Source organism: Cryptotermes secundus, unplaced genomic scaffold (genome assembly GCF_002891405.2).
Source record: "Cryptotermes secundus unplaced genomic scaffold, Csec_1.0 scaffold152, whole genome shotgun sequence".
Taxonomy (NCBI): domain Eukaryota; kingdom Metazoa; phylum Arthropoda; class Insecta; order Blattodea; family Kalotermitidae; genus Cryptotermes; species Cryptotermes secundus.
In genome coordinates, this window is record NW_019720705.1 from 2,068,918 (window position 1) to 2,094,443 (window position 25,526).

A 25,526-nucleotide genomic window follows, 5' to 3' on the forward strand; every position below is an offset into this window, starting at 1 on the left:
CCGGGTGATTATGATAATGGAGAATTTGGTGGAACGAAGATTGTCAGGGGAAACCGAGGTCCTCGTAGAAAACCCACCTCACCGCCACTTTGTCCACCACAAATCCCACTTGACCAGACCCGGGATCGAACTCGGGCCGCCGCGGTGGGAAACCAGCGACTAACCGCTTGAGCTATGGCGCGGCCATATCACTGGAAACTTAATACCCAGTATTATTAATTACATCGGCAAACATTATTTTTTAATTATAGTGTCGTCCCTTCTTTACCCCCCTTCTCCTTGAGCGAAATTCTCTTCCCACTAAATGAAGAACCCAATGAAAAAAAAAATGTACCGTTGCAAGAAATGTGACTGCAGTCTATATTGTAACATGCGTCGAGCTGTGACATACCAAACCCCAGCTGCGACCATAACTGACTGTACTTCAGTGCTAGAGCACTCGGGGTTCTCGGTGCGTAACGTGCTCTACGGCAAAGAAGCAGACTTCCCCCAACTGCAGTGTGGTTACTGAAACGAATGAAACTGAGTCTTTCCTGGATGAAGCCCGATGCCTGAAGGTCACGGAGCAGAATCATAATTAGGGGTGATGTGAAACATGGGGTGGGACTGCAAGTGTAGCTTCAGTCGGCATTGAAGGAGAACACAGCCACAATTTTATGTAAGTATTATTTTCTTAAAATATATAATTTTCCGTGGGTAATTTTTAAAAAATAATAATGATTAAACTGGGGCAAACAAACAACTGCAATTTGGCCGAAATAGTATGAAGTTTTTTTCGGAGTATGGGGTGCTCCTTCCCCTATTATCGTGTTTTTGTTTAATTGAGGTACGTAAATAAACAGCGACGAGGTATATTTTTATAGTCTGGTACAATTAGAACTGTCACTTTAAATTTCATCCAAAGGAGTTTAAACGCCCCGTGTGTGAAAGGTTTCATGTTCAATACTGTAACGTATTTTGCTACTGAAGACGCCGTTCAGATTGTTAATTGGTTTATGTAACAACCTACAAGTCTTAGCTACAAATAATTATAGCACAGTTGCGGGTTTACCCAATTTATAAACCCTACACAATAATCTAGTCACTCTGTCTTCACGTATTTATAACGCGGAACCTATACAAGTCTCTCTTAATTACACACTCCCAATATAACTGTATTACAGCATACGATCCTGAAGTCACACAATAAGTCTTCACTTGCTGACTTCTCAGTTATCGCTCACTATAAAATCTTCTAACAACGCGTTCGGGTCTTCTCGCGACTGCTGCTATATTTCAGCTGTTTTCGGCGGGTGCTACATTTTAACTAACTTGTTAGTCCAAGTCCAAATCATAATGCGACTGATGGTAAGTCAGTCAGTAAATATTGGTTTCGAGCCCCGTCTGGGACTCATGATCAGATATTTATTACTGTTGAACGTTACGGTTTTGTTTTTTGTGGGGCGCCCTCTCTGACGAGAGGACGGATCTGTCTTTTTTACATGCTGCTGGGTCTTGCCAGCGTAGTCTTTCTCGGGTCTGAGTCTCTTGAGACTCGAGAACATATTTTACTGTCTCAGATTTCAGACTTCCCTTCAAAGTCAAAGTCACATAGCGACTTAAGGCCTGTCAGTCAGTAAGTCTTGTCAAGTCAAAGTCACATTGCGACTGACGGTCCGTCAGTCTCTCTGTCTTGGTGTCGAGCCCCGACTGGGGCTCATGACCAGATTTTTTTTATGTGAAAGTTACTGTCCTGTTCATTTGGGGCGCCCTCTCTGACGAGAGGTCGGGTATGTCATTTATCAGTCATAGTCTGTGTTAGTAAGCCCATTGTCAGTATTTACATATATTTACAAATTTAATCTTAATTCCTATTTCTATGTACAATATTTACAAGGCCTCTGTCAATCCAGGCTCAGTACAGCAGATTATGCCCTATTTCTAGTAGTATTCGCTACCACGGCAGTCTAGTCACTTGAACGGTCGTATGTCTGAACGCCGCCAAGTTTAAGCCTCTTATACTGTCTGTGGCTGGTTTCACCTTGTCCAGTGTTGCGAACATTCTCATTAGCATGATTTTGCATGACTTCTGCTTGTTGCCTGCATAATTTTGTTATGTAATCATATACGTATGGACTTTTGAATGCCATGTGCAACTCGCGGACCGGAGTGCGCCTTGGAAAATTTCCAATGGTGTGGGGAACCTTGTTTTGCAGGCTCTGCAATTTAACTAGATGGGTGTCTGCCGCAAATTCCCAGGCGGGACTAGCATAAGTCATTACGGATCTAATAAGAGCTTTATTGAGGGTCAGTTTAATGTTAGCGCTCAATCGCTCACTTTTAAATAGGAAATATACTCTAATGAATGTTCTGAAGGCCTTGGCTTCGATCATTTCTATGTAGTTCTCTTATAAACCCTCGGCCAGACAACGGGAAAACGCCTCGCTTCCTTGTTGCCTAGTCGCCGTGTTTACAGGTGTTGCTGGGCAACTATGTCGGGAGTTGTTTACTGCTGCAGAGCAACCGTGGCATCCCCCGCTACGTCACCGTGGGGGGGGGGGCGGAATGTTAACTGACCTGTTACCGTAGCAGCGATTGCGCCCGATGTTGTTACGTCACCGCTGGCGGGGAAGGGGATGTCCTCCACAGCGCAACACGTCAGAATACATACGCTCGTACTATGCCATTTCCTTGGCTGTGTCATGGTTGAAGCGGTTAGTCGCCGGCTTCCCATTGCAGAGGCCTGCTTTCGAGCCCGGGTTAGGTCACATGGGATTTGTGGTGGACAAAGTGGCACTGGGGCAGGAATCCTCCGAGTATTTCGGGTTTTTCTGCCAAGCCTCATTCCACCGACTGCTCCACACTCATTATCATCTGGAGCTGGTACAATAGGCCAGTTAGTGGCCAACGTACCAAGTGGACTCAGTCTTACCCCACCCCAAAAATTATTCCATTTCTTTCCGCTATAATATAAAATTGGGGCACGCGGTAGCGTAGTTGATTGAGGCATTATGCTACAAGCCGGACGGTCGCGGGTTCAAGTCCCAATGAGGTGGAATTTTTAATTTACCTAATCCTTCCAGCCGCATTACGGCCCTGGGGTCGACTCAGCCTCTAACAGAAATGAGTACCAGGAATATTCTCGGCGGTAAAGGACGGCCGGCGCGTAAGGCTGACAACCTTACCGCCATCTATAAGACGATTGTCTAAAAAATGTGGGAACCTCAACATCTCACAACCCTATGGGCCTTCACGACCTGTTACATGGATACCTTTACTTTTTACTTTTACTTTTAAAATACAACATTTCTGAACTAGTTTTGCAATTCTCTGCTTTTATTGAACCAAAGGTGTTTCAGTTTGTTCATAAAAGTACGACATTTTACCTTGTCGTTACACATTTTACACAGTTTCATACTCCAGTTCTTCAAGATCTATTTTAATATTATCCTCTCCTCTCACGACATTTCTAGCAGTACCTTCCGTTTATATTTTCATACTAGAATTTGATTTTCATTTCTGATGTATGTTATTCTTTTTAAACAACAGTGATGCTGTCGGTTGTCATAACAGCATTTCACTAATTCAAATGAACAAACAAAATGTCAGTGTTGATTACGTACAGTATCTTGCATCGGAATTTAAAATTTAATTTAATTTAATTTAAATTTGCGTCATAGCTCATAATAGTGCGGCTTTCATTCGGGGCCTCTAATATCAAAGTTTGTCACTACAAACACAGATTTTTTTTTCACAGTCTTTCAGCCACTCGAAGATACTTTATCGCTTCTGCACCATTTCTAATATATTCGTTATCCAGGCACTCAATTATCACTGATGATGCGTTTGTTCCTCTTAAACCCAGTGCGATTTGTGACCAATATACGTCAGGTGAGGCAAGTTACACTTTTCATCCACATCTATTTCCAGTCACGGAATTTCACGAATACAATCGATTGCAAGCACAGAGCAGTTAACACAGCCAGTCCTCCACAGTGCGCATTTAGCCTCCTAGGTCGTTGTGCAGACAAATGACTGAAGATATATTCCTTAGTCTCCAGCTTTATCGTCTGTGGTCCGCTGACCCCTATGTCGGTAACGTGTTATTATAATCTCTACAGTCCACATTATTAGGGTCATCAAAGTCAGCAGATTTATGAAACCGATGCACAAATCGTAGCTGCCACTGACGTCTCGGATCAAACCTGTTGAAAAGAGACCAAACAGGAAATTAACACTAGGAGTGCACCGTGTGACGCACGAGAAACAAACGAGTTTTTAATTGTCAAGGAGAACGACTTTACGAATTGGATACTCGTATAGGCTACGTATACCGTACCTATGTCTATATGAACATTCAAGTTCAGTCATTACACACAAAAGATTTGCCATTTTGAATGTTAAAAATAAACACTTTTTTACAATTTTAATCATATTTTCTGTTTCGAAATTTATTAGAGTCTCCCTCTTCTTTTGTTTAATGGATTTAAGCCTGGATAATCTGATGGATACACTCTTGATACATTGCAATCTGTGGCCCATGGTTCGTATTTTTGGCACATAAACCCGAAGTGTACGATTTATGACATGTTCCTTTTATTAAATTAAATATGAATTCGGATTTTTTAGACTATGCTCAATGGGCCCCCTATAGACACACATTTTTAACATTACATATCAAACACGTAACAAAATATTGACAATACGAGTGCCGTATAGCAAGTGTCACGTAACTTCGAACAAGGCCAAGAGTAACCTTGAATGCGCAGAAGAAAATTTTCAGACAAGGGAGTGGAGGGTATGAGAAGTGACAGTCGGCCAGTGGAAGAACGAGTGTTAAGAAACTCCTCCCACCACAAGATATGCGCGGGATTTAACTAAGAATGCGGGCCTTGATCGAAGTTACGTGACACTGTCTATAATTTTACCTTTTGTTTTGTATGGATATAGCGGCTCCGGTCTAGAAAACCGAGACTAACGGCCGTGGGATCCACTGAGCTGACCACGTGACACCCTCTATCCGCAAAAGTTGGCACTAACTTCACCGACAAACGGCGGTCGCTCGGTCGGTATAGTTCGTTTGCGGACTACAGGCCACAGAGTTAAAGCTAGTTTGTATAGATATAAAATTGGACTTCATACAACAAGGAAAGTTGGAACGAACTAATGGTGTTCAAGAAGAGGTTGTGAAAGTAACAGTAATTCATTTCATATGTCAGATCGAGACTCGGGCGACGATGATTAAAAATATTCCGACATGTGACGCCTATAATTTGACACGTAACTACTGTAACCGCATGTCCCCCGCCAAAATTATTTAATTAAGGGCATGACGAATTCATGCGTTGTTTCACACCATGAAAGACGCTCCTCGGGCTATACGATGCCAGGACCGTCTAGTTGTAATTCAACTATTGTCCTCCTTAGGCATAGGGTGCCACTATTGTTCCCAACGTGGCCTCTTTGCTTTGTCATAAACCTTGTGCGAGACCTGCCAGGAGGGGTCTTGGGTTCCCTGCTCGAGTGCCTTGAAGACCTACAAAAGTTTATGGGCGTCTCGAAAAACACGAATGTAGGACAGATGTGGGGCTCAACCCTTGGCTTTCTCTTGTTATTTTCTTCTTTTGTTTTATGCCCACTGGGGAACTTGTAAAGAGAGGGCAGTCGGTTACAGGGAGCGGAGGAGGACATTTGTTGAAATGTAGGCAGAGAACAGAGAAGTGTTTTACAGTAGGGGTAGCGAGTAGGATGGACGGAGCGGCTAACTCGGAGGAATAATATAAAGATTAATTACTCTATGAAAATTAAAAATAAAACTGCAATACACGGTGTGTTCTGGAGATCCCTGATTTATTAACCCCGAAGTGAGTTCCACTCCCATATCCGAAGCACCCGTATCCCTGAGATAAAGAACTCAAGCTCGAGTGACAGTCGTGGCAGCTGTACGTCGGCTGGCGGCTACACTACCAACGTTTAGAAGGCAGCATTTCCTTCCGAAATGATACGTAGGTCAAACTATACAGCGTCACAGCCCAGACACCCGTAGTGCCAGTCTTTAGGAATGTCAGAATATGTAAAGTAAATTTGTTCCTATGCTGCATTAACTAAACACTGCGCCATGAAGACGCATATTCTGCAGTAGATATTGTGACTGTGATCAAATCGAGGAAGATGGGAGAACATACAGCACATATGAGAAACATGAAAAATATTTTAAAAATATATCAAAATTTGAAGGCAAGCGAAAATTTGGAAGACATGACTTAGATGATAAGATTATATTAAAAGGGGTTTACAGAAATATTGCTGGAAGGTAAACTGTAGATTATCCCTGTCTCATGATAGCTTCCAGTATCGGGCCCTCGTGGACTCAGTAATGGCATTCAAGCTCCGTAAGGGGGGAGGGAATTGTGATTATTACATATTCAAAAAGGGCCCTGTTAAATATATATTTCCGGTCGGCAAACCTGTGCCCGGTTTCCAAACGAATAGGCCATATAAACTATGCTAACTAACAGGCCTAGAGGCCACCTAATTTGTCATAACAGTAAAATATAGGAGTCCATGATGGGCTAGACATATATCTAGGATTAGTGAGAGAATGTATAAAAGATTTTTTTTTGTGGGAAACCTGCTAGAAAACGTCCACTTTTATGCTTCTTATTTTCGATGTCCTGGTTTCAGCTCCCTAACCGGAGAATGGACGTTCTGACATTCCAGTTTTCGCAGACAATTCCTTAATTCTAACGCCTTTAATATCATACCGCTCAGGCATCCTAGCGTCATATTTTTGTACGATGTCTGTGTCATTACCACAATCTCATTTACTGCATTTTGGTTTATGTAACTCTGACCTTGAAAGTATTACGGCGCTCAGTTCATATGGGGTGATTTGTTATCTGTTTTTATTGATCAGGCACAGTCTGATCGATTGAATCATATGTGATAAGCTGAACTACTCGTCCTATGGTCCCCGACAATTGAAATCCCACTCACTCGGACTTCAGATGTTTCCATCTTATGACGAGCAAGGCCTAGTGTCGTAGAATGGGCAGTCCTTCCAGCCAAATGGTAAAGCTGTAGTGATAGAAGCTTATAATGGTCCTGTTGTAATTCCATCTCTTAATATATCAAATAATGCTTTCTCAGATTTATAGGCAAGAGTATAATATTAAAATGAATCACAAAGCAAACAGGTGGAAGGTTAGGGATTAGATTTGCCTGGCTCAGGATAGTGACGGGAGCATGTGAACACAGTAATGAAACTTCGGGTTCCGTAAAAGATTTGAGAATTTGTTGGCTAGCTCATGGATCATTAGATTCTCAATAATGACTCTGCTCTATGGATCTAAATGTAAAAACGAATTATGAACGATGTATCATGATCAATTTCAAGGTAAGAAACTATACCAGCATTTTCGTAAGGTCTGAGAAGAACCGCGCAGTACCACAGTAAATACGACTGGCTTGCGGTAGAACCTGGAAACTGCCGAATACTAAAGAGGAATATTAACCAGATAATCGGTAAGAAACATGTCGACGTGAGCCGCGCCATAGCTCAAGCGGTTAGTCGCTGGCTTACCACCGTGGCGGCCCGGGTTCGATCCCGGGTCTCGTCAAGTGGGATTTGTGGTGGACAAAGTGGCTCTGGGGCAGGTTTTCTCCTAGTACTTCGGTTTCCCCTGCCAATCTTCATTCCACCAATTGCTCCACAATCACCCTCACCTATCATCTGGGGCTGGTACAATAGGCCAGAAATGGCCGCAGTACAAGGGACATAGTCCCACCCCACTAGCAATAAAAAAAAACATATCGACGTCTACTGCATATACGAACAGAGCATATACTCGACCTTGAGGCCTAGCGCGCATGAGCAGTACTGTTCAAATACTCTATCGAAACACATACGGACATAATTGCCCCAGTAGGAAATGGATGCTTTAGGACCAAATTTAACATAACCAAGTATTCTATTGGGACATACAGCATACACACTACACTGGTGAGTATCGGTGAATATATGTTTAGCACCAACACGAATAACTTGTATGTTTGCTACCCACCAATAAGAGGTCCGAACGCCATCAGCAGCACTCCATTGACGACCATCTGAATACCAGACGCAGCTGCGAGGCGCTCGATGGGGACGTAGCACGGTATAACAATAGTCATGTATACCGTACGCACTCCTTTGGCCACCCCTAGAGCTACAGCCACCACAATCACCGCCTTGAATGACTGGGAGAATATCAGGGCTGCAGAAAGAAATCCAGTTACTCAGCGCATTGGTTATGATGTATCATCATGATCATCATCATCATCTTGTAAGTTGTCTGACGTCAATAAATTCCATCTTTAAAAAATTATGGAGCTTTTCATACTTTCATGCCTTTGTTAACTTCAGCCCACCGGTCTAAGGCATGCACTTTCTTCGTTCGTTCAGATCGTGGGTTCGAATCCCACTCAGGGCATGGATGTTTGGTATTTGTGTATGTGCGTTTTTCTGTGTTTGTGCCTTGCGACGAGCTGATCACCCGCCCAAGGAGTCCTACCGACTAGTAAACCGAAGTGAAACGGGGAGTTTCATGGAGATAGTCCAAGGCCAAAATAGGGGCTGTAGAGCCAAAGGAGGGAGGAAGAAACTTCAACTCAGCCAAAGTGACACTTACCCAACCTTGGGTGCGAAGCAGACTAGTGTCATTTCGCTTTTCGCACAAAATAACAGTATGTACTGCGGTTTGTTATTATAACATTATTTCTACAATTACAATTTTATAAATACGTTTCGTTTAATTCCCAGTATCGTATACAGCGATAACCCCTTGAAGCAGTGGCAACTATGCCTTGACATTGCAGAACTGTTGGCCTACAGTTTACTCACAAAGCGTGAGGACCCGAGGATATAACAGCAATGTTACGAAGAGTTCTAGTTTCTGAGGTATAACCTCAAGTAGTCAGTCAAAAATCAACGGAAGTTTCGGAGTAACATATCGCCTCCTTCTTCACTCTTTGCCTGCTACATGCTTTATCCTGATTTCTTGCTTCACTTATTCATTGATCCTGAAGATGGAGGTGACATGCTACTCCGAAACGTCGGTTGACTTTCAAAGGACTACAGGGTACTCTTCATGTCAATAGAAAGCAGCCATTGTGTCCATAAATGATAGCAACTAGATTTTTTTATAATGGAGATGCAGTGTTTTCTGTGACGTTGAATTTATTTTTTAAACATCCAGTCAGCCTAACAAAAAAAATCATTCATAAAGTAATTAACGACAGTAGAATTTGCCATGATAATGTAGATACCATAAAGAAAAACACACAAACTTTAATTGACGCAAGTAAAGAGGCTGGTCTAGAAGTAAACACAGAGAGAACTAAGTATATGTTGCTGTCTCGTCACCAAAATGCAGGGCAATGACATAAAGAGAGGAAACAGATGTTTTAAAAATGTGGCACAGTTCAGATATTTGGGAACAACGATAACAGATCGAAACCTGATTCAGGAGGAAATTAAGAGGAGAGTTGACCCGGGTAATGCTTGCTACCACTCAGTCCAGAACCTTTTGTCTTCTCTTCTGCCGTCCAAAAACATAAAAATTAAAATATACAAAACTATAATTTTGCCTGTGGTTCTGTATGGATATGAAACTTGGTCTCTGACATTAAGGGAGGAACATAGACTGAGGGTGTTTGAGAACAGGGTGTTGAGGAGAATATTTGGACCGAAGAGAGATGAAGTGACAGGAGGTTGGAGAAAACTGCATAATGAGGAGCTTCATAACTTGCACTCTTCTCCACGTATAATTAGAATGATCAAGTCAAGGAGGATGAGGTGGGCAGGGCATGTAGCACGAATGGGGGAGACGAGGAATGCGTATAGGATATTCGTGGGAAAGCCAGAAGGAAGGAGACCACTGGGAAGGCCAAGGCGTAGGTGGGTTGGCAATATTAAAATGGATCTTAGAGAGATAGGATGGGATGGTATTGATTGGATTGATCTGGCTCAGGATAGGGACCATTGGAGGGCTCTTGTGAACACGGCAATGAGCCTTCGGGTTCCATAAAATGCTGGGAAATTCTTGAGTAGCTGCACAATTGGCTGTTCCTCCAGAAGGGCTCAGCTCCATGTGTAAGTAAGTAAGTAAGTAAGTAAGAATTTGCCATGATACACGTAAGATTTTCGTGTGATGTGGCAATGCAGTCCAGGCATACCCATTCACCCATCCATTGGGTAAGAGGAGCTGTTCTTCTGGATTGAAGCAACTGAAGCGGGAAGCTGACCATTCACCTCGAACCAGTGACAAGATCTATGATGCATGGAGCCTTTCCTCCAAGTTTCCTTTCGTCTAATTGGTGTAGTGCTCAGTCAGCGTCATATTTACAGTTACCTTATTCTTCAGCATGTTCCTAGTCACTTTCATTGCGTCTTTGTTGTACAACAGTGTGTTTACACTTCTTCATAAGATAAGGAAGTGTGTACACAGTTTACATTACGTTAAATCAGTGAGACTTGGGGATTTACATGAAAGATTCGAGCGATAATGAGTTTGAGACACGTTTACGTATGAACAGATGTAAGTTTTCCGATTTCAAGGGAAACTAAAACAGTGTGTGCCAGTTTGTGAGCGGTAGAACCGGGCAGGTCACGTATTGGAGCGCAGGTGATGTTATAGAGACATATAAACCATACGAACGGAAACGAAGGCCGACGAACGCCCGAATTGAAATAGTTCGTACGATATCAACGAAGACGAAAGAACGGTTGGCTCGCTGCGCTGGTGGAGTAGTGTATCTGTGAAACTTCGCACGCAGTGTAACCAGGAAACTTAGAAATGTTTGCGTCTGATTCTGTGCGCGTGCTCTATTCTTTTTCATTCAATTCTTTTTCATTTTACCTTTGCATTAATTGACTTTCAACTCCTATGATGGACTGGTCTCTAAAAGAAACGTTAATATCTATATACAGAGAAAGAAAATCTGTATGAAATCCGACAAATACATTTCATAAAGTACAGACGGGAGAAGGGCGCATGAGAAGAGATCGGCTGATTTTGTTCCCGAGACATCGGAAGCTATGGAGAAGATGGTTTCGCTTGTCGTCATTCATTCGCGAACGATAAAACTAGACATGAAAAAATATTTAGCGGATACAGAAGAAACACGTGAGTCGAATAAGGAAGCCGTGCTATAGCTCAGGCGGTTAGTCGCCGGCTTCCCACCGCGGCGGCTAGTGTTCGAGCCCTGGTGAGATCATGTGGGATTTGTGGTGGACAAAGTGGCACTTGGGCAGGTTCTTTCAGAGTACTTCGGTTTCCACTGCCAATTCGCATTCCACCGACTGTTCCACAACAATAATAGTAATCATCTATCATCTGGGGCTGGTACAATAGTTCAAACAGTGGCCGCAGTGCCAACAAGACTCAGTCTCCTCCCCCCCTCCCCCTAGTATAAATCAGTTCTTAGATGTTTACACAGTGTGGATGTGGGCAGTGTTGTCAATGTGTCGAAGGTACGTTCTACATCCATGTTCACCTGAAATTTTCCAGTCCAGTAACATATTGGTCAGGACGCAGTACCAAGCCCCAGTCTTTCATCTGTGGATCTCTCGAAACATAAAACTATATATTCATTGAAATTCACCCAGCCTACACTCTTCGACTCTGAAAGCGGAAGCAGCATATGCCTCCGAAACGTCGAGAATATACATTATATAAACACAGAAGAATTGAATGGACATATTCACTCCTACACTTCATTAAATATTCAGCATACTGAAAAAATGTTGCAAGTACGAATTTTGAGACGTGTAGGTCTGTATGTCTTGTCTCCATTTCGTTTATGATCTGGCAGCTTGCAATCTGCGCTTCTTTATCCCGCTGTTACGTACAAGAGAAGTTTCAGAAAACATTTGGGAAATGGCATAAGAATCTCACCCACCAAAAGGCCTAATATGCCTACCTAATACGATGATGATCATGATGATGCTGCATACAAAGATATCTTTTAACTCTTTTGCTAGTAGTAGCAGTAGTACTAGTAGTAGTAGTAGTAGTAGTAGTAGTAGTAGTAGTAGTAGTAGTAGTAGTAGTATTGTGAATAAAGTACTATTTAAGAAACCGGATGAAGTTGCATTTGAACTTCAAACAGCATGGGCAGTACCTGTACCAATAAGGATCAATTTCGCCATATATTTGTGTACAAATTTGATCCCTAATGTAAAACTTGATGTTACCACTGTGGTGACCTCACCTGTTCGCGAGGACAGGAGCATTATGAGTGCAATGATGTACATCACACGCGCCTGGATCTTGTAGTAGTCGCTGAAGAAAGGTGCCAGAAACCGGAACACGATATCGAGGCCAGCAATCACAGACATGATGATGGCAGTGTGGTCAGTATCGAACCCTCGGTCGCTGAGAATGAACGGTGTCAAGAGACTGAAGTTCAGCTCAGCGCAGATAGCAAGGGACATCCCAAGCATCAAGTTCACGTAGACTGGATCCTTCAGAAGTCCCAGATCAAAGAATGCTACGATGCTCCTCCCCAACCGCTGCCACAAAGTAGGTTCCTCTTTCTTCTCTTCTGACTCTGACTCTGACTCCTCTTCCTTCTTCGTGGAATCTTTGTCATCGTGTAAGTTTCCATTCTTGGGCACCGGCCTGGAACATTGGAAGGTATTTTCATTATTATTATTCTTAGTTGGGTGAGACTGTGTCCATTTGGTACTGCGACCACTGTTTGACCTATTGTACCAGCCCCAGATGATAGATTATTATTATTATTATTATTATTATTATTATTACGGANTTTAATTTGTTCATGTAGTTTTTGCAGGACACTTGTTATCACTTCATCATTAATATATTTACTTTTGTAGAACCTTTGACATATGTTATACTTAGACACTGCTTGGTTTCGTCTCTAACATCTAATTGTGTTCTTTCACTTGGGCATATTGCAATTGAATTTTTATACTATTTTCATCAATCTGTCTGTATATTGTTTCACTTGTCCTCGTGCTGACTCTGTAATTGGCTACCAGCTGTTGAGTACAGCACGTAAATAAAACCAAGAATTGAATTGAATTGAATTATTGTGGAGCAATCGGTGGAATGCGATTTGGCAGCGAAAACCGAAGTACTCGGAGAAAACCTGCCCCAGGACCGTACTTTATCCACCATGAATCCCACATGATCTGACCCGGACTCGAACACTGCCCGCCGCTGTGGGAAACCGCATTTTTATCCTCGGCACGAAGTGCAGTGAGTGATCAGCTTCAAGCCCCGGTTGCTTTACCCTCAGAGGATAGAGACCCCTGTACCCAACGTGTAGTGGACAGGGTTGGTCCCTGAGGCGGTCTGAACGTTGTGGAGAAGAGAGGTCTCTATGGCTCTGCCGGCAATCGCATTCAGGTTCTTCGGTGTACCAGCTCATACTTGAGTGCAGACATTGCGATCAACTCACCCCGTCCCATTGCAGTTGCTGTTACACAGAGCCAAATCCGACCCTGTTTCCGGCTCCTTCTTTTCCTTCGTCTTTCCTTGTCGATCCTCGTCTTCGTCGACTTCGCTCAGCAGTTGATACGTGTTGTCGTCGATCCTGTAATTGCTTCCTAGGTGTGCTGTGTCAAGCGACGCTGCCGACGCCCACCAACTGACGTCGGAAGCTGACGGTCGGGTAGGGTTGTCGTCCATGTGCGAGGTGCTCCGTTTGAAAGATGACAATGAATATCTTCTTCTCGCTGTTGAAAAAAAGGAGTTGTTTCAATTATGAGACTACTAATAATACAAACAATATTTACATTTCTAAATTATCATTTTAACAATTCATATGTCCAAATGTGTCTGAAAGGGTATGTGTTTGTTTCATCCGAAATCAATGAATGGATTTTCATTAATCTTTGTCAACTGTCGGTTTTATCTTCAGATTCACTAATGAATTTCCTCATGGTTATAACCAGGGCCCGGATTTTGATGACCTGAAAATATTTAAAAAATAAGCTACAAAATGACCGAAAAAATCCAGAAAAATAACCTAAAGGAGAAAAGAAAGAACACTTCGCTTCCATGTTATTCACATTTCAGAAAACATATGAAGAAAAATTCCCTAAAATGGCCCAAAATGACAAGAAATACCCTTAAAAATTCAAACATTTACCAAACATTACCCCCCAAATGAAAAAATGACCTTAAACCTAAAAATGTAAAAAGAAGACAAAAAAATTACCTATAAAATTTACATTTCTGTAACCAGCAGCTCATATCCGAGATTTATATATTTAAGAGCATCGCATAGGATACAAGGGAAAAAAGATGACATGTCATCAAAATCCGGGCCCTGTTAATAATATACATCATTCTTCCCTCAAAATAGCAATAAATTATTAGTTTCTACATTGTTGATGCAGTGTGTTTTCTGTGAGGTAGGAACGGCGCTACCAAATTCCTGAGAAATAGTGGGACTGGAACGGGGTTCACTTAGCCTCGTGATGATAACTGAGTAGCTATTTCAAGGAAATAGCGATTCCGGTCTAGAAGACCGAGGATTAACGGCCGTTGGGATCCGTTGCACTGACCACGTGGCACCCTCTATCCGCTAAAGTTAGCACTAACTTCGCCGACAAGCTGCAGTCGCTTGGTCTCTATAGTTCGCTTGCGGACTACAGGCCACAGAGTTTATTTTGGAGGAAGGGTGTTTTTTAAATATTATTTAGTTTTCCTGTCTGTAGGTTTTCCCCGTGATTTTTCACCTTCACCTTTTCTACTACAGTTTATACCTCCCCCCCCCCCTTCAGTTGCAAGACTTATTCTTTAGAGGTAGGTGTGTGGGTCATGGTGTCATAATCCCCCTTTACATGCTGCAGATATTTGAATGTTACGAAGTTAGAGCGTCTCGCATGATCACGGACTAGTGCTATAGCCATGCACGGGAACCCTTGATATGTCAGAGTACAGAACACTGCAGGACTTACCACTGACTCCGCCAGTTAGACGACGTTCTGAAAGAGGTGTCTCGAAGCCGTACACTGAGTGGGTATCGATATCGTGGTCGATAGACGATCCTGCTGTTATAGTCCGATGCCGTCTTGTCGTCGGCTCGTCGTTGAAGAGCGATTTCCGTTTCTCTGCATAACGGAAATCCATCACAGTTCATAATTCCAGATAAAGAGAATCGCATGTGCTCGCATTTAACTAATTAACTAATTCCATGGGACAGATTTCTTCTTGAGAAGTGATCTCTTCCCTCCAGATTTTCAGACCAGAATTTTGTATGAATTTGTTATCTGTTATATGCGTGCTACATGCCCTTCCTGGAAGAGATGTCAAACGCATGTATTTTTTTTTTAATTAAATAGTTATTATTATCTTTTTTATCTGAATTAAAAATATAATCAATAATCTCACAGTATTAATTTTTACAGAAATAATGATAAACTTGTTTTTAAATTCTGGATTTCTTTTATCATTACTTCCACCAGGGCCACAAAATAACTACAATTTTCTTCGTGTTTAGATTTTTGTATCCTCGAAATCAAGGTAAACTTAGTATGAGAATAGTTTTATTACACCTTCACTTTCTACCTTTTCTTAGGGATATATTTCCTCGTCATTTAAAGGTAACTGCTAACCGTCATAGCTCAGTCAGCATAGTGACTAGGTTACGAACTGGACGACCAAGGAATCGGGACACAGAAATTTCTCTTCCCCACCCCGTCCATGCCACCCCTGGGACTTACCAGGGGTGAATCAGTCGGGACGTGAAGCTAACCACTGCTCACTACCTAAAGCCTAGGGACAATACCTCGGCTTCCTTACGTCTTCATGAGAGTAAACTTACCTTGAGCTATCGACACATATTGCTCTAACTGGAGGAACGGAATAATAACTTGACTTCTATTGACGCCGCCTATAGCAAGCAAACGGTTGACTGACAATTTATCGTCATGTTTTTACTTACCAATTTCATCGTCCTCTTCTCTCGCATCCTCCATCGTTTCGAGAGTCACTTCCTTGGGTTTCATATGCCACTTCACTGGCTGCAGGAGCAGTGCAGCTACGAGTGAATGCAAGGAGAGGCCTCCCAGTATAAGCGCCGTGCCCATAACTCCATATACGTTCATTAGCTTACTAATGACGAGCGGCATGAACACTGGACCTAGGCCCATAGCTGTCATGCCAAATCCCACGGCTTTGCCACGCCTCTCCCGGAAGTACGTATTAATGGCCAAGTTTAACCCGGAAGTCTGAAGATTGAAACCTACGGCTGAAATGTAATAATTTATGTACTAAGGAATCCAGTCCAACAAACATGCAATACTGAAATGGAAGCTCTTGCAAATAAGCATGTCTAATGAAGGTGATATCTGACGATAAAGAAACTGTTGCTGGCACATTCACCTGCAGACAGAATTAGCACTACTTGCAAACAGAGCGTGCTTCGCCCTATAGGCGCAAAGTGTTACTATAACTGTATATAACATCATTACAAACAAAACAAACTCCGTGGTTGTAGTCCTCAAGCGAACCATACCGACCAAGCGACCGCCGCTTGTCGGTGAAGTTAGTACCAACTTTAGCACACAGAGGGTGTCGCATGGTCAGCTCAACGAATCCCCACGGCAGTTAATTTCGGTTTTCTAGACCGCAGCCGTTATTTCCTTGAAATAGCTCCTCAGTTATCCTCACGAGGCTGAGTGAAGCCCGTTCCAGACAAACTAAATCTCAGAAAATCTGGTACCGCCGAGAATCGAACCCGGGGCCTCTGGATCTGTAGCCAGGACCTCTGACCATTAGATTATTATTACTTAATTACTTACTCATGGAGCTGAGCCTATCTGGAGGAGCCGCCAATTCTGCAGCTACTCAAGAATTTCCCAGCATCTTATGGAACGCGAAGTTTCATTACCGTGTTCATAAGAGCCCTCCACTGGTCCCTATCCTGAGCCAGATCAATCCAATCCATACCATCCCATCCTGTCTCTCTAAGATCCATTTAAATATTGTTCACCCACCTACGCCTTGGTCTCTCTGTGGCCCCTTTCCTTCTGGCTTTCCCACCAATATTCTGTNTTTTGGACAGCAGACGAGAAGACAAAAGGTTCTGGACTGAATGGTAGCAAGCATTACCCGAATTCAATCTCCATTTAATTTCCTCCTGAATCAGATTTCGGTCTGTTATCGTTGTTCCCAAATGTCTGAACTGTGCCACATTTTCAAAACATCTGTTTCCTATCTTTATGTCATGAATTTGCCCTGCATTTTGGTGACGAGACAGCAACATATACTTAGTTTTCTCTGTGTTTACTTCTAGACCAACTTCTTTACTTGCGTCAGTTAAAGTTTGTGTGTTTTTCTTTATGGTATCTACATTATCACCCAGTAGATTCACATCATCGGCGTAGACCAACAGCTGATGTGTCCCGTTTAGTTTCAGTCCCACCTGGTTTCCCTGGACCTTCCTAATGGCATATTCTAACGCAAAGTTGGATAGGAGTGGCGATAAAGCATCTCCTTGTTTTAGACCATTCTGGATAGGAAATTTATCAGACAAATGTTTACCTACACGGACTTTACTATACGTTTCGTTTAAACACATTTTAATCAACCTAACTAGTTTCATTATCCCAAACTCTATTAGAATATTGTACAATACTTCCCGACTAACTGAATCATAGGCTTCCACTAGATCATTATAATTTTATTATATACAGAGGTATTTATATAATGATTTAATGAGATATTTTTCCTTGGATTTCTGTAAATGTTATCTTATGGATGAAGTAGACAAACCTTCAATCCAATATACGGAGTAGTTGGAAAATTCCGCGTAATGCGAGAGCTTGTAGTCCTTCTTAAAAATGGCTTTTATTTTCCTCAGAGTGCGTTCCTCTATGACCGGTCTCCCTTTGATGATCTGGAATGAATCTATCTATTCCTGTTGCTCCCAGTTCGAGCATAGGGCATCCGTGAAACGCCTCGTTTCATTCTAGTTTCTTAATCTTAGACAGTCGGTAGGACTCCTTGGACGGGAAATCAGCCCGTCGCAAGGCCGTTACCTACACAGGACAACACGGACACAGAATAAACGGAGACAGACATCCATGCCTTGAGTGGGATTGGAACCAATGAGCCCAGTGTTCGAGAGAGCGGATGCAGTTCATACATTAGACCTCGCGGACACTCTGATCGGAAGTAGTTGCGAAGGAGATCATATGAACCAGAGTGCGTAAAACGATCTATGACCACTTCTTTCGTCGCTAGGAAACCATATCTGATTTAGTATATAAAGCGATCTAATTGATATTTATAAGCCTTACTCTCTCCTATACTCTGACAAAGTAGGATGACTCAGTCATGTCCACTATCTCATCTTCCGTGGAGATAAGCCATATCTCTTGCGTCACATGTTTCATGAAGTCATATTGAAAGTGAAACCGAAAATATCTACTCCTTAGACGTTTTCTATTTTTATTCATGGCCCGACGCCTCTTCATTTTACAGGTTCGGACTGTTTTGCTATTGTACATGCAGAATTGTAATGTAATTATCCGTACTTCCTCCAGTAATTGTGCCTCTGCTAGTTATGCCTATGCTGACGATGCATTTCGTAAATCTCTCAGTGGTTTTGGGTAATTACTTTAAAATCTACAACACATAATTAGATGTGTAGGCGCATTTTAACTTGTTTCCAAATATTTAGTGAGTTCTTGCTTGTGCAGTTTGTAAATCTGTCCGTGTTTTTAGTAAATTATGTATTAATTCAATGCACGATGTAGTTTAACTCTTATTCCTTCATTTTTTCATGTCTTTGTTGTTTGTTCATTCTGTTTCCTTCTCGTGCTCACCCTGTAACTGGCCAACGAGCTCTTGGTTCAGCCCGTGATGAATAGAGAACGATATTATTATTATTATTATTATTATTATTATTATTATTATCCCTTTTTTTAAATACTCTCCATTAAATACTCTTGGAACCGTTGCGCCGACCACGTGACACCCTCTTTCTTCAAACGTTGGCACTAACTTCGCCGGCAAGCGGCGGTCGCTGGGTCGGTATAATTCGCTTGCGGACTACAGGCCACGGAGTTTGTTTGTAATTTTTTATTGCTTTCTGAAGAAAGGCAAATAAGTGTGAAATTTAAAGTTCCTACTACGGTAACTGAAAAAGGCCTTGCTTGCTTGTTTGCTTGCTTGGCTTGATTTTCCATCCTGAAAATGGAGGCAATAAGCTGCTCCTAAATTCCGGCAGGCTTCGACTAGACTGCAGGGGATCACATTCAAGGATACAGTAGTTACTGTTTAAAAATACGTAAAGTTGTATGCAAGCACAACTTGTAGTACAGCGACAGCATTCACTTTTGTGACACGACATCGCTAAGTATACATATGTATTTACATTTCTCTCGCAGTTTCCTAGCAAAACAATGAGATAAGGAGTAATTCTGTCTCCTACCAGACAAAACCTAGCACACATTGACTCAAGTAAGTTCTAAAAACTGTTAGCAATGCGCGGTAAATATTATCTCTTCAAGGATAAAAACCGAGCTTCAACACACACAAACTTAGAAATCACTATTTGAATTGTGAAAATGAATGTGTTTGAAAATTTTACGTTATTTCACTTTATTTTTGGAAGCGAGTGATCAGCTTCACTCGTCGATCGATTTATCCCAACGGAAATAGCTTTCAGTAACAATTGTATAAGATTCTGGATGGACACCTCTGTCTCTGACAGGTTTCGAAGCCCGATTTCCCTGTCGTCCAGTCTAGTCACTTTATTGACTGATCCATTCCTGGTAAACCGTGCGACGTAATAATGTTAGTCCAAAGTGGTGTTCTGGGTTCTCTCTACGGTGAGTATGACAGTCACTGTTTTCTGGAATATGACGCTGTTTAATTTGGTAGATAGGTGAAAATGTTGCCTCCATCTTCAGGATAGATTCTTAAGGCCGAGGGAGCACGATTCACTAAAATATTCGTAACTCTGTTTACGTCATGTAACTCTCTGTTTTCTTCAAATCCAAAGGCAGGGAATTCGCTGGCTTTCGGTGAGAATTTTACTTCAGTTTGCCGCACAGTAGGAGGGCCTCCGAATAGATGGGTAAGTGAAAGGGACATACATATATGACCTTTTTCCTCTCGCTCCCGCTTTTGGAACCTAGGGCTGATTTCTCAGTTTCATTGATCATTTTTTTACAGACGGTATTACTCCTTGGACGAGTGATGAGCTCGTCGCAAGGCCTCTACCTAAACACAGGACAACACAAACACGGAATAAGCGCATACACACACCAAACATACATGCACTGATTGGGGTTCGAAACCACGATCCCATCTTCCGAGCGGGCGGAAGAGAGTACATGCCTTAGACCTCTCGGCTACCGTGACCGGTACGTATGACATTACATGTCACAACATTTTCCATACTCTTTGAACATTTGTTACTCATTTGTTTCACACTTACATGAGATGATGCCGTATGTGGCGAGGAAGAACCCGAAAGAATCAGCTTGACTTGTGAGAATGACTCCAATAGAATTTATAACAGCTCCTGCTATAGAAATCTTGCGGTAGCCGAAACTTCTCAGGAGAAACCCGTTGAGAAGACCTGCAGAGACAAAACAATGTTAGCAGCTCCTTTATAAGCAGAATAAATGTCACAGAAAACAAGAAATAAATCATAAGTTCTGAAATTCCCTTTGGTCTAATACAGAATCGGAAGCTTTCGAAGTTTTGACAGGGATAGAGTTGAATTGTATTATAAACCCAGGGCCAATTGCGTTACTAAAATATTGTCACGTGACAGTGACAACACTGAGGGTTCGGCTGCAAATGGATTTTACTGGACAACGAATGCTCTTATCAACAAATAATCACAATAGTTTATACGTGGTAAGTATTCACTTAAAACTTGGAGCCTGAAAGAAGAGTTTTATCTTCTGGGACGAAACGCCATGTAGTCCGTTGAAAGTCAACTGACGTTTTCGGAATAATATTCCGCCTCCATCTCCACAATCTGCTTGCCACCTGCTTCACACTGGTTTCTTGCTTGGCTTATTCTTCGAACCTGAAGATGGAGGCGACATGATCCTTTGAAACGTCAGTTATCTTTCAGTGGACTACATGACGGTATATCCCAGACGATATAACTGTTCATAACCACCGCTGTGAGGAGCTCAGATCTTACCCGGAATCCTGACAATTTAAGCCCTGTTCACCTATGCAAGGCGTCTGATATTTCCATGGCAATGTCCAAACCTAGCGCCGATTTCGTAAAATTTATCTTCGTTGAGCACTCCATGTTCTGCTCCGCTTCTAATTTGTTCAATAATTGCTTCTTCTTCTTCTTCTTCTTCTTCTTGTTTCGTGTAAGGAAAGAGCAGTTCTCAATTCCCCGCTTCCATTATCCTCATAAATTATTGAACTGTCTTATCATAAGTGTACTCCAGTGGGGTACACAATTTGTCAATTGGTGTTTTATTAATTTTTTAAAACTCGTTGAAGTTTATGGTCTTCTGTTGCAGACGCAAAACTGTTGTTACAAATGTAATGAACATTGGAGACCCTATCACGCCTCGCATTACTGAGTTTCTGGGTTTCACACATTGTCTATTATTCCGAACAGAGCGTTACGCCTCTGTTTATGTCCTCAGTGGAAAGGTGAAATCTGCCGATCTGTATTAAGATAAACTTCTATATACTTCTTGAAATATACACAATTCATTCATGATTCATCAGTAATCTGTCAGACGACAGGTCCACAATCTCTTCCAAAACAGTTCCTCCACTTAATGCGATCTTCTGTTTTTGGAAAGAGACTATCCAGGAAAAGTGATAATGTGGTAGTTTTTCCATTTGCTTTCCACATCGCAGTACAGCAGCCGTTCAAACCACTCTGGTCACGCCTGTTGCTATACGAACTTGANTAACAAAACTGATATATTGAATGCGTCACGACTCAAACTGATAGCTTCCATATGAGTTATATGAGATGACAATGTACCTGCAAATTTAAATTTAGTCCATATCAGACCAATAGATTAATATATAAAATTCCAGGTTCTCTTTGCAGTGCCTCTCAAGGTTAGGGTGAGGCATTATGTTGACAGGCATATGTATACACTTGTATATATAACAACGGATATGTATCGTCATTCCCCACACTGACCCTGACAGGGCGGATTCGCCCGAGAAGGTTCTAGTACAAATGAAGATATTAGTACTTCTTCATTTCACTCACTCACTCACTCACTCACTAATGGAGCTGAGCCCTTCTTGAAAAGCCGCCAATTGCGTTGCTACTCAAGAACTTCCCAGCATTTTATAAAGCCAAAAGGTTCATTGCCGTGTTCAGAAGAGCCCTCCACTGGTCCCTAACCTGAGCCAAATCTATCCAATCCATACCATCCCATCCTATCTCTCTAAGATCCATTCTAATATTGCCCACCCACCTACGCCTTGGTCTTCCCAGTGGCCTCTTTCCTTCTGGCTTTCCCACCAATATCCTATATGCATTCCTCGTCTCCCCCATTCGTGCTACATGACCTGCCCACCTCATCCTCCTTGACTAGATCATTCTAATTATACTTGGAGAAGAGTAGAATTTATGAAGCTCCTCATTATGCAGTTTCCTCCAACCTCCTGTCACTTCATCCCTCTTATTTCACCAACCCTTAAAAACACGGGAGAAAGTGAGAAATCTGAGCATGGAAAGGGGGGTGTGAAACGAAAATGGTTAAGTACATTTGATGTGGATCGACTGACTTCTCCATAACATACTTAATGACGCTTTATCGACACCTGAGGTTGCAGAAGTTCTAACCGATCACATTAATGACGACTATGGATACTGAACTTTGTGAGATGCGAGAAAATGCTGCTGCAGGTTTCGTCATGGTAAATTAGATAAGAGTTATAACAACTTAGCAAGATAATTTCTTGTCGACACTCAAAGCAGATGTTCCTTCAATTCAAGTCAGATTCAGTAATGCGGAGATATTTACTGGCCATGAACTACTTACCAAGAATCATGCCGAAGGCAGAGTTGACGTTGATTATGACCGACGCGTCAGTGCCTGATATCTCCAGTGTTTCGAATCTTTCTCTGAAGAGCAAACCGAAGGACTGAAGAATAGGTACAACGATCACCTGGAAATTCACATCATAGAGTCTCTATATCATCATCATAACCATCATCATCTCAGAATATCTCAATCGAATAGGCAACACTGCACTGGCTGGGGAAATCCGTGACTCTCCTTTCTCCCTCAAGGCAAATAAGTACCATAATTACGAGTAGTACGTTTCTGATATTTTCACAGCAGTGTGCCTTTTACAGTGCAACAGAACTGTTGCAGTCTAATTAGTTTCATATTAAAATCATTGACTCTCTCATAGTAACTAAAGAAACAAAATTTCTCACTTGCTGAATTGTCTTATTTTCTAAACCCTCTTTCGTCTTATAAGTTACTTTCCTCTAAATTCTTTTGTGTTTTTATGCGGAAGTTTTAATATTTTATAAGTTAATTTTATTATATGTGATACATGGATGTCTGGAACTTTTCATTTAAAAACAATTAAAATTTGATAATAAGAAAATAATATTGTGACGTATCGACTCACTGCTAAGCAACGGCTCTATAAACACGTTCCCGTAGAGAGAGATTTTTGGTAAACAGCCCTTTGCTAGGTAAAGCCTACAACAATACGCGGCAGCAATCGGGTAACTTCAGTTGCTATGCAACGCACTGTAAATACAACAATAGAGAAAGATGTAGAAAGCAGTCTTCTGGGATTTGGCACCGTGTATATGTGGTGTTAACCGACGTTTCGGAGTAACGTATCGCCTCCATCTTCAGGGTAGAAGAAAAAATATAAGAAATCTTCCATTTTCAGGGTAGAAGAAAAAATATAAGAAATCTGCAAGCGAAGAGACCGTGAGAACCGGTAAAAGCAGACTGTGTGGAAATATACACAGCTATGTGAGAGCAGAGAGGGTAGGGGGGAAGGGCAAGTATACAAGTGAAAGCAGTAGTGTGGGAGGGGTAGGGGAAGGGAGCTGGGACAAGCATGGTTTTTGTGTAGGGGAGAGAAAGGCAAGGTTAAAGGCTGGGCACTAACCCGTAAGCTGAGGGGGTTGGGCAATTGAGATTGGAATGCGTCCAGGAAATATGAACAGAAAGGGGGGTTTTGTCTCAGCAAGTCTTGGAAACCTCTCATCTGTTCTATTAAAAGCCCCACCTGGATATGATGCCTGATCCAGAAGGCCACACAGGCCATGACCAACCAACATAACAACCCCCCCTCAGCTTACGGGTTAGTGCCCACCCTTTAACCTTGCCTTTCTCTCCCCTACACAAAAACCAGGCTTCTCCCAGGACCCTCCCCCTCCCACCCACACTACTGTTTTCACTTCTATACTTGCCGTTCCCCCCTTCCTTCTCTGCTCACACATAGCTGTGTATATTTCCAACACAGTCTGCTTTTACCGGTTCTCACGGTCTCTTCGCTTGCAGATTTCTTATATTTTTTCTTCTACCCTGAAGATGGAGGCGATACGTTCCTCCGAAACGTCGGTTAACACCACATATACACGGTGCCAAATCCCAGAAGACTGCTTTCTTCTTAGTCACCGCCGTGAAAGCCTCAAATCTTACAGAGAAAGATGTGTTTATATGTGGTTCGCATATATTCTTTGCTGGGCAACGGATGTGTTTTCTATAGATCCGCCTCAAGACCATATAAGTAGTGCAGTCGTAATTCAGAAGTCAGTCGTATCACCAGATCGAGAATAGAACAAGTCATAGGCAGTCAAGAAAGAAGGGTTCGGCTGAAGGTTTATAGTGAATTATTGTAATTGATTGTTATTAAGAGAGACTGCAGAAGACGACGCCAATAAATCCAATCATCCAATCCAGAACCCGTTATTTTTAGTCACGGAGCCATAAACACGTGACAATCAGTATATTATGTGAGTGTATATATTTTACATAAAAGATGTTATGAAGCTTCTGCATGCAAAATGGGTAGAGCAGGGTCCTCAAGAATGTTGGTAGAGTCATGTATCTGTTAGAATATACGTCATATTATCGGACACTAATTTTTTTTAATGCTGGTGGGGTGGGACCAAGTCCCTTGTACTGCGGCCACTTCTGGCCTATTGTACCAGCCGCAGATGATAGGTGAGGGTGATTGTGGAGCAACTGGTGGAATGAAGATTGGCAGGGGAAACCGAAGCACTCGGAGAAAACCTGCCCCAGCGCCACTTTGTCCACCACAAATACCACTTGACCAGACCCGGGATCGAACCCGGACCGCCGCGGTGGGAAGCCAGCGACTAACCGCTTGAGCTATGGCGCGGCCATCGAACACCCTAATTCTTTTTGCATATATATTACGTACTCGTACATAATCCTTTCTACTTTTTTTTTTGACAGAATTTTAGATGAAAAATCTGTGTATGAAAACAAATTTGATACACAGTCTTTGAAGGTAGAAGCAGGCTACATACGTGTTCCGTCATACTCGACTACTTGGTAGCAACTG

The 25,526-nt window shown here is 42.2% G+C and overlaps 2 protein-coding genes across 4 annotated transcripts in view; one reads left to right on the forward strand and one right to left on the reverse strand.

Annotated features, from left to right (window-relative positions):
• The first annotated feature begins 383 nt into the window (after nt 1-383).
• Nucleotides 384-25,526, forward strand: part of LOC111871363 — a 130,961-nt gene continuing 105,818 nt past the window's right edge. The window contains exon 1 of one of the 2 annotated variants that reach the window (XM_023864444.2): nt 384-658. The gene's annotated coding sequence lies outside the window, so the exon portion shown is untranslated. The remainder of the gene's footprint in view (nt 659-25,526) is intronic. The other variant, XM_023864437.2, reaches the window with a different exon arrangement.
• Nucleotides 3,294-25,526, reverse strand: part of LOC111871352 — a 46,820-nt gene continuing 24,587 nt past the window's right edge. For both annotated transcript variants that reach the window (XM_023864414.2, XM_023864407.2), the window contains 8 exons: nt 23,003-23,129; nt 20,446-20,589; nt 15,940-16,245; nt 14,954-15,106; nt 13,447-13,723; nt 12,232-12,641; nt 8,043-8,234; nt 3,294-4,184 (listed from right to left, as the gene is read on the reverse strand). In XM_023864414.2, the coding sequence (XP_023720182.1) occupies nt 4,030-4,184; nt 8,043-8,234; nt 12,232-12,641; nt 13,447-13,723; nt 14,954-15,106; nt 15,940-16,245; nt 20,446-20,589; nt 23,003-23,129 (1,764 nt within the window). In that variant the 3' untranslated portion in view covers nt 3,294-4,029. The remainder of the gene's footprint in view (nt 4,185-8,042; nt 8,235-12,231; nt 12,642-13,446; nt 13,724-14,953; nt 15,107-15,939; nt 16,246-20,445; nt 20,590-23,002; nt 23,130-25,526) is intronic.